Below are 16,619 nucleotides of genomic sequence, written 5' to 3'. Positions count from 1 at the left end.
AGAGATCTAAGGTACTAAGGTTGCTTTCACACTATAATAATAAACTTTACTGTTGTAAACGCAGTTGTGCAGGGAATAAGAGAAACCACAACATATATATGCACGGTCTGCCCACCGTGCATATTTATCGGAGAGATATTAACCTACTTAATATTTGAAAACTATCATAAAAATATTTTTAAAAGTAATTAAAAATAAAGACTTCTGTATTTATAACAAAACTTAGCCAACCTTGAGTTTTCTTTTCACTTAATAAAATATTTCTTGTCTGTATTACAATTGTATCAAATCAAAAAAAAAAAAAAATAGAAATTATTTTTGTTTACCACACGCCCATTATAAGTCCAGAATGTCCAAACCGACCACAATAAAGGACGCCATCGCCAATTGGGAACAGAAGCACAATGAAGTGGCTGCTAAAGCCGTGGACATCGGTTTGCAATTCCAATGGCCTCCTATTGAGAAGATGGACTCGAATTTATCAGTTTTAGCTGAATGCCGTAAGCTTAGTTTGTCTACCAACATGATTGATAAAATTGTGGGTATAAGTTCCTTGAAAAACTTAAAAATTCTGGTTCTATCTCGTAATTATCTTAAAACTATAAATGGCATTGTAAGTATAATCGAAAGTATTTCAACAATGATTATTAAATGCGATATCTTTGAAAGGAGGTGCTAGCAGAAACATTGGAACAATTATGGGTTAGTTACAATTTAATTGAGAAGCTGAAGCCAATTGAAGCCATGAAAAATTTGAAGGTATTCTATTTATCCAATAACAATGTGAAAGAGTGGGGCGAACTTGTTCGCTTGAATCTAGCAACCAAATTGGAAGAAATAACGTTCGCAGGCAATCCATTGCAGGAATATTTCGAGGATGCTGTATTTCGTTCTGAGACTATGAGACGTTTACCACATTTAAAAAAACTGGATGGCGATCCGCTGATTCGTTAATTTATTTTATTTTCGTTAATGTGCCGGTACATTTTTTATTAAAAACTCAAAGGGAACTATTTCAAGCGAAAATTAAAATATAAAAAGATTTCGTCAATTCTTCATATTTTTTAAATTCAGTATTTAATAAAGACTATCATTCAATACTCTTGTTTTTAATAAATAAACATAAATTATAATATATATAGCAGTAAATATTATTTTTTTTTTAATATTATTATATTTAATATTATTTAATGTTGAGGCTAGTTGAGTCAGTGCACTTGAGCACTTTTACTCTCTATTAACTGTGAGGTTTCTTCATAACCTCTCTCTACGCCTTGACTGAATTATTGTTTATCACTTCATCACACTAAGCAATAACTGACCTCAGATCTGCATACCTCGTTGAGGACCCTGTAACCATTCCGAGATTCTATAACGCGGTGTTGGCAAGCCTGTCGGTTTTCGTAAATAGTTTCAGGGCTCTATCCTTTAAATATTTTTTGATCTGATCAATCTTGAGGTCTCTGAGAATGTCATTCATCCTAATGTACCATGGCACTTCGAAAAGTCTTCTCAGAGCCTGGTTATTTGGTCTTCTTGTTGTTTTACAAGAAATTCTGCAATTTTATGAAGTATTTATAGATATATTGTGGTTTCTGTTTTGTGGATGACAAGTCATTCAGTTAGTTGATGAAATGACTAACATGTCATTCGTATCCCTTTGTTTTTTTATGAGTCTAGAAGATCAGCCAACAAAAGAGCACAAACGTTGTTGATGCGCAGGACATTATAACCTAACGAATTCTATCCAAGTCTTGCAAACATGAGGCAATGACAAAGAAAATGTTGTGTGTTATTTATATAGACAAGAAATAATCTATCGGACTTATGTTAACTATGTTGGCTGCTAAAATATGTTGCCACTATAGCTATAGTCATGGTTGAGTACTTTGAAGTCTTTTCTTATAAAAACAGCACTCATTATAGAGAGAAAGAAAACGATGTAGGAATGAAATTAGCCAGGACTATCATCGCCAATATGGTGATGCTGACTACTATGGGTTACCATGCAACAAGTTTTTTGTTGATCGGCAAAACTTAGACTGTAGGTCACTTCTCCTGGATGCGATTTGTCCCGCCGATTTTTATGGTGTAGAAAAATTGACAATATCACAAGATGATGAAACAGTATAGGGAATGTTAAAAACGTTTTTTTGTAGGGTTTTCGGTCGCCTATGAGTTGGCAATGAATTCGCATTCGAATAAAGCACTCGCAGATACTAAGCAGCTTTGTTGGAATGCTCATTTCATGAGGATTGAAATCGATGCTTCAGTGAAAAACATATTTGAAAGTGTATTGTGTTCTACCTTATGTTGAAAGTGGGAGAAAAAAGATAAGTGATAAAGTTAAGACATTATTTACCACACTTGAGGTACGAGACTGTAGTAGACTCAAATCGCTTAAAGAGGAGTGCTACCTTATGTCGAAACCCAATAATAAATTACAGTCATATAGCTATATAGTTAAGTTACACGTAGTCTATTTTTGTTATGACAGACTCCTTGTACTAAATTTTTAATTGTTTTATCTATGCTCATGTTATATATAAATACTTTAGAGTAATATATCTGAGTAGACTGACGTCAATTTGTTTTTATTCTAGTGCTTATTTTATTGTCAAGTAAATATTTTTATTTACCACGTTAATTGTGTGAAAAACGTGTGTACCTGTATTTGAACTATTTAAAATTCTCTACGACACATTTGCTTGTATTTATTTTCTAATATTTGGAATTGTAAATATTTGTTATAAAGCAGTTCTTAGCAACATAAACAGTATTCTTTAATAAATCATATTTTTGAAAATTGGGGCTTATATAATACAATAGACTCTCGGCTGATTGAACACTTACTGTAACGAATCCTTTGGTTGGTTGGTTGCAGGTGTAGGCCATTAGATAACTTCCATGTACCTCAATTAGCGATTTTTCGCTGTTTTGCTATTACGTTTCTCACAAGAACCCTAGTATAGTAGAGTGGAGACTAAATCCATTCTGCCGAATTTATATAATTTAATAGGTCTTTCGTTTTCACCGATGAACAGTCTGATAAACTATCAAAGAAGTATCTTCCTAAGAATCTATATCATCTGGACGCCTAAGCCGGACATTCACAGAGAAAATGTATCTTGGTTTCTTTTACCGGTGGGTTTCCAAAAATTCTGCAGTGAGGATTATGGGGAATGCGTAGTTTCTCTGCGTGGACAATCAAATATAGTTGTAAATATTAGTATTTAAAAAATATTTTCTCTCAAAACCGAATGTTCCATATAAAAAGCAATTCAAATAACAAAGGATCTTGTCATTATACATTTCGATATACAGTTCCGACAGTTTACTGTATATTTGTGATTAATATTTTATATCAGCAAACCTGGTCGTCACCATCTGTACACTGCACTGCAAACTAGAGAATACGCAACAATGTTATTCAATTTTGACATCAGCCTATCAGTGATAAGTAAACCATATAGGCTTTCAACGTATCATACAATCAGGTCACAGTTATGAAAAAGCTTTCTCTTGCAGAAAAAAGCTTTCTCTCACGTATATTAGCGGAGAGTGTAAGAGTTTGATGATTCATTTTTTTCTGATCTTAATAATTGATACAAAAACAACCACAAAAAAAGCTTTTTCTTGCAGAAAAAAAGCTTTCTCTCACATATATTAGCGGAGAGCGCAAGAGTTTGATGATTTATTTTTTTCTGATCTTATTAATTGATACAAAAACAACCACAAAACATTTTCTTTTACAAATGTTGATTTGGAATTATTATTATTACGATATGTTCTCTCTCTATTAATTATAATCACAATTCAAGAACTTAGTCTATTCACATATGTTTTCCAGACACCCCTTTTGCGCGCTAATGCTCTAAGCTCGCTAAATAACTTGTTAATTTCCCTGTTTATCGATCCTCTCCATGTAGTTTTCGGCCATCCACGATTCCTTCTACCTTGTGGATTCCATTCTAATGCTGAGTGTGCAATTTCACTAACCGATTTACGCAGGGTATGTCGCAGTTAGTTCTCTTTCAAAACTATTTAAATATTGAGTGGTTTAAGCACAGAACCTCTGGAATTTCTAATCAAATTACTTGCTGAATTTTCGTAAATTTAAAAATCTTAAATTGAAAGAAAGAATTTTGTATTGTACTGATTTGAAGATCTCATCTATGTAATTTAGTCTGAACCTATAATCCTTAAATTTAAACTGTCATGATATGTTATTGGAAAGATATTTGCTGCCTTCAAAATAATAACTAACTATATATTACAGAATAATCCATTCATAGTATAAGCGTATTTATTATACTTCAAAATAAAACTGTACGTTTTTGAGTTACAATTAATAGAAAAACAATATACGTATATATACGTATATAGTTGATATTACATATATTACAATAAACTATACTATTGTTTTTGCTTAGTTTATGAGTTAGTGTTTAAGCATATATATATAAATTTATATATTTAAAATATATTACAATTATAAAATTTTTTATAATCTTTGTATTGTTTCAATGTTAAATAATTTATGTTATGCAGTCTACTTAACAGTTTTCGACAGGTAATAGACCAAGTGCTTTTTATTTTCCAGATAATTTTGATGTACATTTTAAGGATCTCAAAGATCATATATAATTTACAATTAAAGTTTAAAAAATTTTACTAAATATAAACATTCATCTTAATATTAATGTATACTTTATATATCGAGAACCCCTAAGTAAGACTAGCATTAATAATAAACATACATCGTTGATTCAATTGAACAATTAAAGTAAAATTAACGCAGACACATAATATACAATGATTTTTATATAAACATTTAGAAGGATATAACATTTATAATTTCAATAAAAAAATTATGGATAACTACGATGAGTACTGTAAAATCCACAATAAAAGCAATACTAAAAAAATATGATATGATATACTAAGATTAAATGATTTTTAAGCGATTAATATCAATTGAATTCTATTTAATTTATATAATTAAATAGCTAATATTTTTGGCAGTTTTTGGATGACAGAGTAATTAGTGTATTAGAGACTCCACAAAACACAGGAGAGAACATATACATCTTAACATACGTCTTATAATTAATGGTTACACATCGGAATATAATATTGCTCAACTAAAAAAATTTTATAATACAATTTTCAAATAATATCGTTAACAATACATTAATTAATATTACCACTCACACATTTGATTTGAGTATCAATGATAGGCGAGTGTACATGGACATTAATAGCAGGATTCATTATCTTTAATATTATTGTCAAGTAAGCTAACATGCATATAGCAAAGTATTTCTTGATTTTATTATCTATGTAATCGTCAAAATTTTCTAACATGGTAGCTATTAGGATAATCAAGCCATAACTAAAACAAAAGTTTGTGTATACTTTGACTGGCAGAACTACAAAATTAGTTATTACTACAACTCATGAAATAATTAGACATATTATTACTTTATCTTTCGTGATTACTATCGCTAGTAAACTCTCTAATGATATTTATGAAGTTTTTATTAATCCTGTACTATATTGCTACCGACTAATTTACTGACACTGATACTGACATGATTTCCTATAAATTCAGTTACAAACACTACTTGTTTGTATGGATAGCAGTGATAGTAGTTACAGTGATAATTCTCATCTTTTCCGTTAATACACATATTATATATGATTTATGTTCTTTTGGTGTTGCCTTTATGTTCCGTCTAGGACGTATTAATTTTTAGAAAATAAAAACTCAGTTATTTGCTAAACTTACATTACAATACCTCTATCATGTCTTATTCACCAATTGAATCGGGATTATGCTTATTGCAGCTGTCACAACAACCAGTCACAGGCATGCACTAAAAATCAGTCTAATAGTTCATAATATTAAAAACAATATAGCTGTCACATTTTTGTGCATAGTTAAGCTTACTTAAGCTAAACAAATTTATAATGAGTTCGGGTTAATGATATCCCAAGCGCTGGCACCATCTTTTGAACATAAGTCCAGTATTAACGCTGCACCAATATTTGCTTCTGTTGCACGCAAACACGTGCCAGAAGCCATGTTATAGATAGGACTATACTTGGTGCGAGTATGCCGCCACTGTTGATCACCTAACATTTCATGGCATTTGTTAATGCGTACTTGCGAATCACCGGCTGCCTCCAAACACAGCAATTTATCTAATATAATTTCTGCTTTTTCTGTTTCGTACCAAATTTGATTTTGTGTTTTAACACATTCTTGCAATGTTATTAAGCTGCCCTTCTTCCAAAATCCCTTTACTTTTGGTGCTACCACAGATGCACACAGTTTGGTACCAGCCAAACGTATCAGAAAGGTATCAGTGTAGTTGCGTTTGCGCGAGTGCCATGGTTGAAATGGTGCTGCTTGTGCACCTGGTTTTTTGCTCTTATCACCTGGCAAACGTAGTTCTGGATAAACATTCTTCAAATACCAATCAAAACTTTTACAGTTTAGACGCTCACGTAGTTTTTTTCGTTCAGTAACATCTCCAAAATCGAAATTTGCAGTAGCTTTTTCTTGTTTGAGATAATGTTCTTTATATTCGTCCATCCAGACATGTGCTAGGCGCAGGGAGTTCTTTAACATCGTATTGTCAGTGGCATTTGGCGCTAAGTAGGGACGTCTTTTACGGAATATGTGTGCAACACGTGAACATGGCATTATTTTAATTGCACCACCGCATTGCCAAACTCTAAAAGATATTTCCAAATTTTCACCTCCCCACACATCCATACCCATATCGTATTCACCTATATCGTGAAAATACTTACGATTTATAGCAAACAATCCACCAGCCATGGTAGGAGACAAAAATGGACCTGTTGAAAGTAACAACAAAACAAAAAATAAAAAAATGTTTTTAATTTTTTAGATTTTATAAATGCAACCACTTACCTTTATAGTCCTCATCAGTTTTTAGCGCACCTTCAGCCAAACCAATCCATTTATAATGTAGGCCCCAATTAAATCCGCCACGAACCAAAGGACTTGATGAGTATTCAAATGTATCCGGATTTATTAAATCCATTACAGGTACTGCTATTGTAGTGGGCTCCTCTTTTACCATACGCAATAATGGTTCTGCCCATTGTTGATTTGCCTCTATATGCGAGTCGAGAAAAATAAGCACATCTCCGGTGGCTTCACGAGCGCCTATTACACGCGAACGTATTAAACCCTCACGTTTATCATTTCGTATGTAATGTATACGATCAAATTGTAGTTCTTTATGCAAATCGTTTAGTAAATGAAACTCCAATTCAGGCGAGTCACTGTAATCATCCACCAATATAATTTGCTTTAATAAAAAATCTGGAGTGCGTTTGATGACCGAGTTTACGGAACGTAGAAGCGTCATTTTGTGCTCATTAAAGAAGCACATGATAACAGTTACTGTGGGCAAATTTTCTATTTCTGCGGTGGGTTCACGTGGGCAAACTTTGTGACGAGTATCAGGCACATCACGATAAGTTCCAATTTGGTTCGATATAAATGCATTGAAAGCGTAATGTTTGTAACCAATGTCTCGTATATATTTGTCGTGCTTATTGCGTATTACACCCAATGCTTCAAACATTTTGTCCTTTTCATTGTTATTAGCTACCGATTCTTGGGTTTCTTTAGTTGTTGGTTGGCATGATTTAACTACTCTACCCTCATAAGTTATGGAGGGATTGCGTGTGCCAGATGGATTGCTTATCCGCCAGCCTGCAGCGTGAATCGAGCTTTGTACTCTGCGCGCATATATCAAAAGCCCGGCTATGAACAGCAATATAATAATTGCTATTTCCATGGAACAGCAATGTTTGCGCAATAATCGCTTCAGTTGCATTTTTGTTGTTTAATTAATAAATTAATGTTGCTGTTTTTTTATTTGATGGTATGAATTTTATTTGAAAAATACAACTTTTCGAAACTTTATGCTAACGTCAACTGATGGCATTTGAGTAAATTTAATTAAAGTTGCTTTACTCTTGTGGTTGTTCCACATTTGTTGATTTCGAAATCGTATAATTTTTTGTGCTCACTTACGAAAACACCTGCAAAAACAACTTCAGCAACTTCCTATTTTCTTTTACATTTCGCCAATATTTACTCATCAACAAACTTGCCCATTGTCACTTGTATTTGAATGTCAAAAACAACAAAAACAAATAGCGAATGTACATCAATAACACACTCCAAAAACAATTTCGTAGTGAGTGCAGTTCGTAAATATTCACAATAGTTGCAAATAAAATATTTTAATAATTGTAGAATTGTTGTACCAAAGAATAAGGTATTCTTAGTGTTATGCCATGTTTACTCTGGTCCAAAGAATACCTTATCTTGAAAGATATTCTTTGATTCATTATTTGTTGCTGCATTTTAGTGACCACTCACAATAGATACGAGCATTGTGAAATTATCATACCAACTGTCAAAGAACGCGCAATTGTTTTATGCTTGGGTTTGTTTAAATTTTTTTAATAATACAGAGTTTAGCAAGTGTGTTGAATTGAATTATATTAAAATGGAAGGCGCACGCACTAACACTGGTGAACCGCGTCTTAATTTAGGTAAATTTATGATTTTAATATATTCTATTCATAGATTATGCTATGCTTCACATCTTTTCAGACACAAACGCCCAACGAAATTTTATTAAATTTATGATAAAACTAGGAGAAGTAAGTTTACTAACCACTGCTGTGTGCAGAATAAAAGTTAATGCTTAAAATTGTTTTTCTAAAGTGAAATATGCAATATATTAAAGCTGCGCAACATGTCAAGGCGACAATGTTTTAACGTTCCGGTTTTAACCAAACTGCTCAAAGCAATCAATGTCTTTGAATGCCCTTAACTAATATATTTTATATATTTGCTTTACAGAAAACAAACACTACCGTTCGGTTTTTCGACCGCACAGATTGTTATACAGTACACGGCACTGATGACTGTGACCGTATATCAAAAATTGTTTACAAGTCAAATGCTTACATCCGTCAAATGCTACCAAATGAACAAATTGCTCTATCATACGTCGCGATTTCCAAAAATAATTTTGAATTAGCCGTGCGAGAATTGCTGCTGGTGCGAAATTTTCGTGTTGAAGTATATGTAAGAGAATCTTCAGAGAGTGATTGGAAACTGGAATATCGCGGCTCACCTGGTAATCTTCTGCAATTCGAAGATATACTTTTCAGTAATAAGGAGATATTGGTTGGTAATTCCATACTCTCGCTGCATATGCGTTTAGATGGTACACAACGTAAACTTGGTTTGGCTGCAGTTCAACAAAATGACTGCTTGATTCAGGTCTTGGAATTTGTTGATGATGATTTCTATACTGAATTGGAAGCAGCAATAGTACTTTTGGGCCCTAAAGAGTGTTTGTTGCCTACAGTAGATAATGATGTACGTATTAAAATTTTAATTAATCATATTTTCTTGCTGATATTTTTTTATTAGTATGCAGCTATTAAAATATTGCTTGAACGTAATGGTGTTATGGTCACTGTTGTCAAAAAATCCTCTGCAAACACACATAAAAGCGATCTTACACAAGATTTAAATAAATTGTTGCGTTTTGCAAAAGGTCAGCAAGAAGATGTAAGCACGTTTCCAGAAATGGAGCTGAAAATTGCAATGGAAGCACTACATGCAGCTGTAATTTATTTGGATTTACCAAATGACGCCGCTAACCTAGGACATTTTGAAATGAAACAGTTGCTTCTTAATAGGTAATATAAATAAACAAAAAATATATATTTTATAAATGTATATTAATTTTATATTTATAGATTTGTACATCTCGATTCTGCTGCTTTAAGTGCTTTAAATATTTTACCTAAACCGGGCACACAAGTAAACAGCTCTGTCTACCGCTGTCAAAGTATTTTAGGAGTACTCGACTTGTGTTGCACGCCGCAAGGACATCGCCTAATGGCGCAGTGGGTTAAGCAGCCACTGCGTAGTCGTGAAGTATTAAATGATCGTCACAACATAGTTGAATGTTTACTTGAAGCAGAAACTGTACTCAAGAGTTTATATGACGATTATATGAAACGTATACCAGATATACTTATGCTTACAAAGAAATTAATGCGTAAACGTGCAACATTACAAGATCTTTTTCGTATCTACCAGGTACTTTTACGCTCGCCTAAGATAATAAATGCACTTTTGAGTCTCGAAAATGCAACTGTTACAAGTGTGCTGTGTGCACAATTTCAAAGTTGTTTAAAGGATTTATCTGGTCTAAAACAAATGGTTGAGAGTGTAATGGATTTCTCTTCTCTAGATTCCGGCGAATACTTAGTTAAGGCTTCATTTGATGCCCAATTAGAAGGTATGAAAGACAACATGGATCGTTTATTGAGTAAAATGGAACGTTTACAGACTAAAGCTAGTGAAGACTTAAATATGGAACGTGGACAAACAGTGCGTTTGGTGAACATTGGCCATTTGGGTTTTCATTTTAGAATCACATTAAAGGATGATTCCATATTGCGTAAAAATAAAAACTACAAAGTTTTAGATGTTGTTAAAAGTGGCGTACGGTTCACAACCGACAAATTAACAGAATACAGTGAAGAGTATAACAACATACGGAAACAATATGAAGACCAACAAAAATCAATTGTGGAAGAAATTATACAGATCGCTATTGGTTATGCGGCACCGTTAACCTTACTGAATAGTGAGTTAGCGCAACTTGATTGCTTAATTAGCTTTGCTATGGCTGCACAATCAGCACCTATACCCTATGTTCGTCCTAAAATGCTTGAAGAAGGCTCTGGTATTCTGGTATTAAAAGATGTTAGACATCCATGTCTTGAATTGCAAGAAGGTGTTACATTCATAAGTAATAGCATTGAATTTAATAAAGGTAAGTGTGGTACATAATAAAAAATTGAATAATAAATAAAAATTATTTTTAGATATTTGCAATATGTTTATAATAACTGGGCCAAATATGGGTGGAAAAAGTACATATATACGTTCGATTGGCACAGCTGTGTTAATGGCACAAATTGGTGCTTTCGTTCCTTGTAGTGAAGCAACAATTTCGATGGTCGATTCAATTTTGGGACGTGTTGGCGCCAGTGATAACATAATCAAAGGTTTGAGTACATTTATGGTGGAGATGATAGAAATGTCTGGTATCATTCGAGTAAGTGTATTTATATATATTAACTATTTTGAATAGTTAAAAATGCCTTATTTTTTTAATTTAAAGTTTTTAATGAAGTGAATTTTTTGGTTGACAATCTATTCGTTTTGGGTATTGTCAAATATTATTTGTTGGTTTCATTGTTGTTTGTTCATATACCATTTTTTTTAAATAAGAAAAATAGACTATAGGTGCCACGCTTACAATTTTATACCTTTTAAATTTGAAAAACCAACCTACGTGTACCGACTCACAGCCTTGAAGAAGATATGTTTTGTTGAGTAGGTAAATATATGCTATGCATTTATTTAGATTTTATTGTCTTCTTTTTAATTTCAATTAAAATTGGCCTTTTTATTTTGTGTATATCATTTAATCTCATTAGTGAATGCTTCTGAACTTGCACGAATTATATAGGTGCTTTTTCAGTTTGTAATATTTGTTACGAAAACTACTCAGACATATCATTTAGTTCTAACTGGGCGGATATTGATAAAAATAAATTAAAGAGGTTTTTCGAACAGTAGTGAACTACAACAACAAAAATTCATTTTATATTATTTTAATTAAATTTGCCAAATACCCATTATCAGTGGTCTTGGAACTAATTCTTGTATTTACTTATTCGTAAATATTTTAAAGGTGCCCTGCCAAATTTGAAGCTTAGAGTCAGTGCTTCGTAACCAACTGACCCAAAGCCGTACTTGACTTTTATGTTTGCATATTTTTCTGAAGTTTTGTTAATTTGCTGTGAAAGTTTTATTAATAAATTCACTTGCTGTGTTTTATATTAGAACGAAATCATAAACCAACCGTAGAATAATTGAATTAATTAATTATATTTTTATTTTTAATTGTTAAATTTCAATACTGTTCTGTTTATAAACGCTTATAATATTTTGTATTATGATGTTGTTTAAGAACTTAAAATTGTCATGGTTTATTATTTAATAGTAATATTTAGCGATCCTCTTCCTTGCTTCTTGAGTACTTAGAGTAATTTAACTCTCTCTAAACTAAATTTTACTATTTAGTGCATAGTACTTAATTCATAACTACTAGGTAGTTGATCTGCCATTATATTGCTGTGAAATCAAGTTTGTGTTGGTATTTATAGTATATATATTTTATAGGTATCATTACTAAAACTGGCATCATATAAAACTTCTTGAAACTCCTGCTTACAATGTGAACTGATATTTTATTAGCTATAAACACATAAAAAACACATGTTCTAATTATATTGTAAGAATTTTTAAATTCCATTAAATATAATTCATTTTATTTGTTTTTTAGACTGCTACAGAAAAATCATTAGTGATTATTGATGAACTAGGACGCGGAACATCAACTTATGAAGGTTGTGGTATAGCATGGTCAATTGCTGAGTGAGTATTTTAAAAAAATTGCTGCGTTCTATTTTTGTTTTTATAGTAACCCACCCGTCTTTATTCTCCAATTACTAATTTAAACAGCTGAAGTAACGTCGTCCTTACTCACAACATAATCATATCAGTTCAATCGGTGTATATTTATAGGTTTACCAAAAAATCTTTGACTTAAATCGTTGCCTTTTATTTCAATGTCCAAATAATTCGTGGTGCATTAGGATACTGTATTTGTCGCTAATTAGTATGGAACCACCAAAAATCTTACAAATAAATTCTATGAAACAGTACTGCTTTACCATTTTGTAGTGTGCCTGCGTCATACAAAAGCACATATAATATTAAGCGACTTATGAAGCATACGTTTTGTTGGTCGAAAGAAGTTTATTGCCCAATAACTTACTTAGTCCAAGTAGCATTTACTTACTTAGTTGGCTATAACAGACGTGAGTCGTCCTTGGCCGCGTCGAGTAGCCTCCGCCAATCAGCTCGATTAGTTGTTTGCTGTCGCCAGTTTGTAGTACCCCAAATCGTTAGTCACCTGGTCCTTCCACTGAAGATGCAGACGTCCTCTAACGCTTTTTTCACCAGCGGGTACCGAATCAAACACCTTTTTAGCCGGAGCACTTTCTTCCATTCGCACGACATGACCAAACCAGCGAAGCCGCTGAATTTTTATGCGCCAAACTATATAAATGCCGCGGTATAGCTCATACAGCTCATTGTTTCAGCTAATTCGATACTCGTCGCCAACGCATAAGGGACCATAGATCTTCCGAAGAGTTTTTCTCTCGAATGCTCCTAACGCCTTCTCATTACTGTTGCTAATTTTCCATTTATTTGCACTAATAATTCGACAGTGCAGTCTTTGATTACTACGGTGTCAAAATAGATGAAATTTTTCATTGCTTTGAAAGTATAGTCACTAGTAATCAGTTGGCAATATTAACGACGTACCCTTTTGTAGTAGCTTTAGTAGTACTACTAGTATTTATTAAAGAAAAAAAAAAGAGTATACGTGAAAATTGCCCAACAGCCGGTACTGCGGCCAGAAGAGACCTATTGTACCAGTTTCACTATTGATTAAACAAAGCTTAAAGCTTTGTGAATAAAGTCTAGAACTAAATCTAGAGAAGAGTTCTTAATCTGTTCTGGTGACAGAAATTCTTTATGAAACAGGTTTCTGTTCTTAGTATTTAGTTTTGCCTTCATTTTTTGTCAAACCTTTTTCTAGAAATTCGAATCATCTATAAAATAAGTATTGACAAATATGAAATAATTAATTTAAAGTTTGTTCTTAGGCAGGATATTTTAAAATAATTAAAAGGTTAATAATTCGGTGTGTTAATACATGGAGATATATATTGTCTATTATAGTACCCTCTTATATGATATATAGTAATATATTTTCAATGTTTAATAAAAGATTATGGGTATCCTTTTTGTATTTTTTTTATGTTTTGGTATTTAAGCTTTAATAATATCGCTACTATATAATAAAATCAATATTTAGATTCACATTAATAATAATATAAATCATTTTAATTTCAGACATCTGGCAAAGGAAACAAAGTGCTTCACATTGTTTGCTACACATTTTCATGAAATAACAGATTTAGCAAAAACTGTGAAAACCGTACAAAACTGTCATGTAGCTGCTGTAGCAGATCAAGATACTTTTACCTTATTGCATCAGGTGCGTCCTGGACCAATGGAGAAAAGCTTTGGTATACAAATAGCACGACTCGCTGATTTTCCTGATGCTGTTGTAAATGTAAGTAAAATGAGTATCTGCATATATGCCGGATTTAAAACGAGCTTATTTTAACAGAATGCAGAAGAAGTGTACGGCCAATTCGAAGATATACATGTCGAAAAGAAAACTAAAGAAGAAAAAGCGGTTTTAGATGAAATAAATAGCGCTTTGGAAGAGTTTTCGAACGTTGGGAATGATGCTAACATAAACGAAAGTGACTTAACAAAATTAGTTGAACAGTTTACCCGAGACATCAAGGAATTAGTAAATAAGGCAGGTTTAGTCGGCGGCAAAGATTAAAATGAAGTTCCTCTGAATTGATCCATATTTGCCATAATATTAAAATTATATAAAAATTAAGTTTATTCCCGAAGCTGCACAGTGTTTTCGAAATATTCCACAAATATTTTATCATTGTTATCTATATGAAATAATCAATCAAAATCTAAAACAATCCATTTAAGTGACATATACATAAATATAGATATATATATATATTTATAACATACATACATAAATTATTCAAAATAAAAATTTAAAACACAAAAAGATAGCAGTTTTGTAAGAATAGAAAGGCTTTGTTTTTAAAGTTAAAACAATATAAATCAGAAGAGTCTTGAATTCAAAGATGTTCAATTCCTTGATACTGCGGTCAGCTATTCTATTCTTTTTAAAAGTGATGGGTGTCACTCATCTATGTAGATGAGTGGTCCATTGATTTAGATTCAATCTTCTTTTTGAATCAGGTTTTGTAATGTTGTTGTTGTTGTAAAATATAAAGTGTTTAAGAACGGAGACAGTAACCTACCTCCTTATGTTATGGTTTTAAATATTGCTTTATAATTTGTAATTATAAGCTATATTAAAAAATTGTAGTGTGTTTAGTACAATATTAGCCTTAATTTTTTCTTTAAAAGTAACAAAAAAATACTTGAAACTTATGAAAGAAAACATTTGAAGCAATAACAATGCTCTTAAAATCTTCAGAGTAAGATTTTATTCGTAAAAAATCTTAAGCCTTAAGTTTCAGTGCAGCCAAATTCAAAAATCAGTCTATTGTGAATGTTTACTGAAAGTATATAGCAAAATTGCAGTCATCCGTTAAAATCATATGAGCATTTCATTTAGTAATAAGTTCAAATAAATAAATAAATTAATTAATTTAAAATATATAAGATGAAAATGGCTACCATTGCCCTTCTAATATTCATTTTGTTTTCTTTTATTTAAATTAATTAATTTTTAGTATTCACAATTTTTATATTTCATATTGTGCACAACACAACCAAAAACATGTTAAAAAAAAGCACTTAACATATTTTAAAAGTGATGCCAACTTTTTTCAATCAGACTTATTGTTGTTTATTTATAACTCTGAAAGTAAAAATTACGGTTATTATTGTCTTTGTTTTAATAACGTAAGATATATACCTTATATACCTATACCTGTGGTCATAGATATTTTTGAAAATATCTGTAGAGAATGCAAAAAACAGAGCAGCTCAACTACATATACTGCGGATCCGTCGAGGACAGGCATATCTCCTTCAACTGTAAAAGATGGTATGCAGAAAAAACACTACTTGCAGAATATGTAGGTCACTTCACAATCGAGAATATCGTTTAAAAAATGACAGAACACGCAGAAAACTGGAACAAAATTACATAATGTGCTAAGGGAAATAAGAAAGATCTGAACGCGAACTAATCTAAAAGGAAGAGCAATCTGATAACATTCCAATTCGGATCAGGAGTGGATGCCTGGGCATAGTTTTTACGAGCAGCATATGGCATGGATGGTCAACTTATAAAGGATTCTCCCTGAAGTTAGCAAAAGCCGTCCCGGGGGGAAAATTTCACAGAAGAAGAGAGGGTGTTTAAGAGTTCGTATACTACAAAGTATGAGTCGGGCACACCATTCCGCCGACGGCTGGTTTGACGGTGCATAAAGCATTCTACCCCCTCACCACAAAAATAAAAAAATACCAATACCTGTTGTTTATAAACACAGTACTAATGCTTATCACTTGAATAAAACTATATTTATTTCTGATTTGATGTTTCAAGATCAATATTCAATATTTGATAGATCAATATTTGAAGACAAAAAGTTATATTCAGTAAACCTTAGTCTTGTCTTGGATATTCTAATAACTTCGACGATTTTAATTCCAATAACTCTATAGTATATTAAAATTAAACAACAATTTTAAGATACAATATATTGGTCTTTTATTTAATTTAAAAGTTTTTTTTTTTTTTTTTGAA

General features: G+C 32.0%; 3 protein-coding genes across 4 annotated transcripts; 2 read left to right on the top strand and 1 right to left on the bottom strand.

Moving 5' to 3' along the window:
- The first annotated feature begins 298 nt into the window (after positions 1-298).
- On the top strand, positions 299-1,100 carry LOC119690077 (dynein light chain 1, axonemal). Its single transcript, XM_038105067.1, has 2 exons — positions 299-613; positions 670-1,100. Exons 1-2 carry the CDS (start codon positions 350-352, stop codon positions 952-954), a joined length of 549 nt encoding a protein of 182 aa, XP_037960995.1. The 5' UTR covers positions 299-349; the 3' UTR covers positions 955-1,100.
- Positions 1,101-5,844: 4,744 nt separating this feature from the next.
- LOC119687171 (polypeptide N-acetylgalactosaminyltransferase 35A) lies at positions 5,845-8,269 on the bottom strand. Of its 2 annotated transcripts, XM_038101389.1 has the most exons (3): positions 6,947-8,269; positions 5,954-6,870; positions 5,845-5,891 (listed from the first exon to the last, which is right to left on the bottom strand). In XM_038101389.1, the coding sequence occupies exons 1-2, from the start codon at positions 7,881-7,883 to the stop codon at positions 5,969-5,971; spliced, it is 1,839 nt and encodes a 612-aa protein (XP_037957317.1). In that variant the 5' UTR covers positions 7,884-8,269; the 3' UTR covers positions 5,845-5,891; positions 5,954-5,968. The 2 variants fall into 2 exon arrangements, with proteins under 2 accessions (XP_037957317.1, XP_037957316.1); XM_038101388.1 differs by having other exon boundaries at positions 5,845-6,870.
- A 149-nt stretch (positions 8,270-8,418) lies between these two features.
- Positions 8,419-14,839, top strand: LOC119687170 (DNA mismatch repair protein spellchecker 1). The gene is made up of 9 exons (XM_038101387.1): positions 8,419-8,610; positions 8,672-8,721; positions 8,924-9,448; positions 9,503-9,774; positions 9,835-10,922; positions 10,975-11,207; positions 12,504-12,595; positions 14,147-14,369; positions 14,427-14,839. Exons 1-9 carry the CDS (start codon positions 8,565-8,567, stop codon positions 14,649-14,651), a joined length of 2,754 nt encoding a protein of 917 aa, XP_037957315.1. The 5' UTR covers positions 8,419-8,564; the 3' UTR covers positions 14,652-14,839.
- Positions 14,840-16,619: the final 1,780 nt, after the last annotated feature.

The sequence above is a fragment of the Teleopsis dalmanni genome, chromosome X (genome assembly GCF_002237135.1).
Source record: "Teleopsis dalmanni isolate 2A chromosome X, ASM223713v2, whole genome shotgun sequence".
NCBI classification, from domain to species: domain Eukaryota; kingdom Metazoa; phylum Arthropoda; class Insecta; order Diptera; family Diopsidae; genus Teleopsis; species Teleopsis dalmanni.
Note: the sequence above shows the minus strand (reverse complement) of the source record. Positions and strands in the feature narration are given on the sequence as shown.

Coding starts and splice junctions, on each gene's coding strand:
- LOC119687171 (XM_038101388.1), bottom strand. CDS start 7,883: ATGCAACTGAAGCGATTATTGCGCAAACATTGCTGTTCCATGGAAATA. Junction 6,871..6,946: donor AACTGATGAGGACTATAAAG/GTAAGTGGTTGC, acceptor TACTTTCAACAG/GTCCATTTTTGTCTCCTACC.
- LOC119687170 (XM_038101387.1), top strand. CDS start 8,565: ATGGAAGGCGCACGCACTAACACTGGTGAACCGCGTCTTAATTTAG. Junction 10,923..10,974: donor TAGCATTGAATTTAATAAAG/GTAAGTGTGGTA, acceptor AATTATTTTTAG/ATATTTGCAATATGTTTATA. Junction 12,596..14,146: donor ATAGCATGGTCAATTGCTGA/GTGAGTATTTTA, acceptor TTTTAATTTCAG/ACATCTGGCAAAGGAAACAA.
- LOC119690077 (XM_038105067.1), top strand. CDS start 350: ATGTCCAAACCGACCACAATAAAGGACGCCATCGCCAATTGGGAACAG. Junction 614..669: donor TTAAAACTATAAATGGCATT/GTAAGTATAATC, acceptor TATCTTTGAAAG/GAGGTGCTAGCAGAAACATT.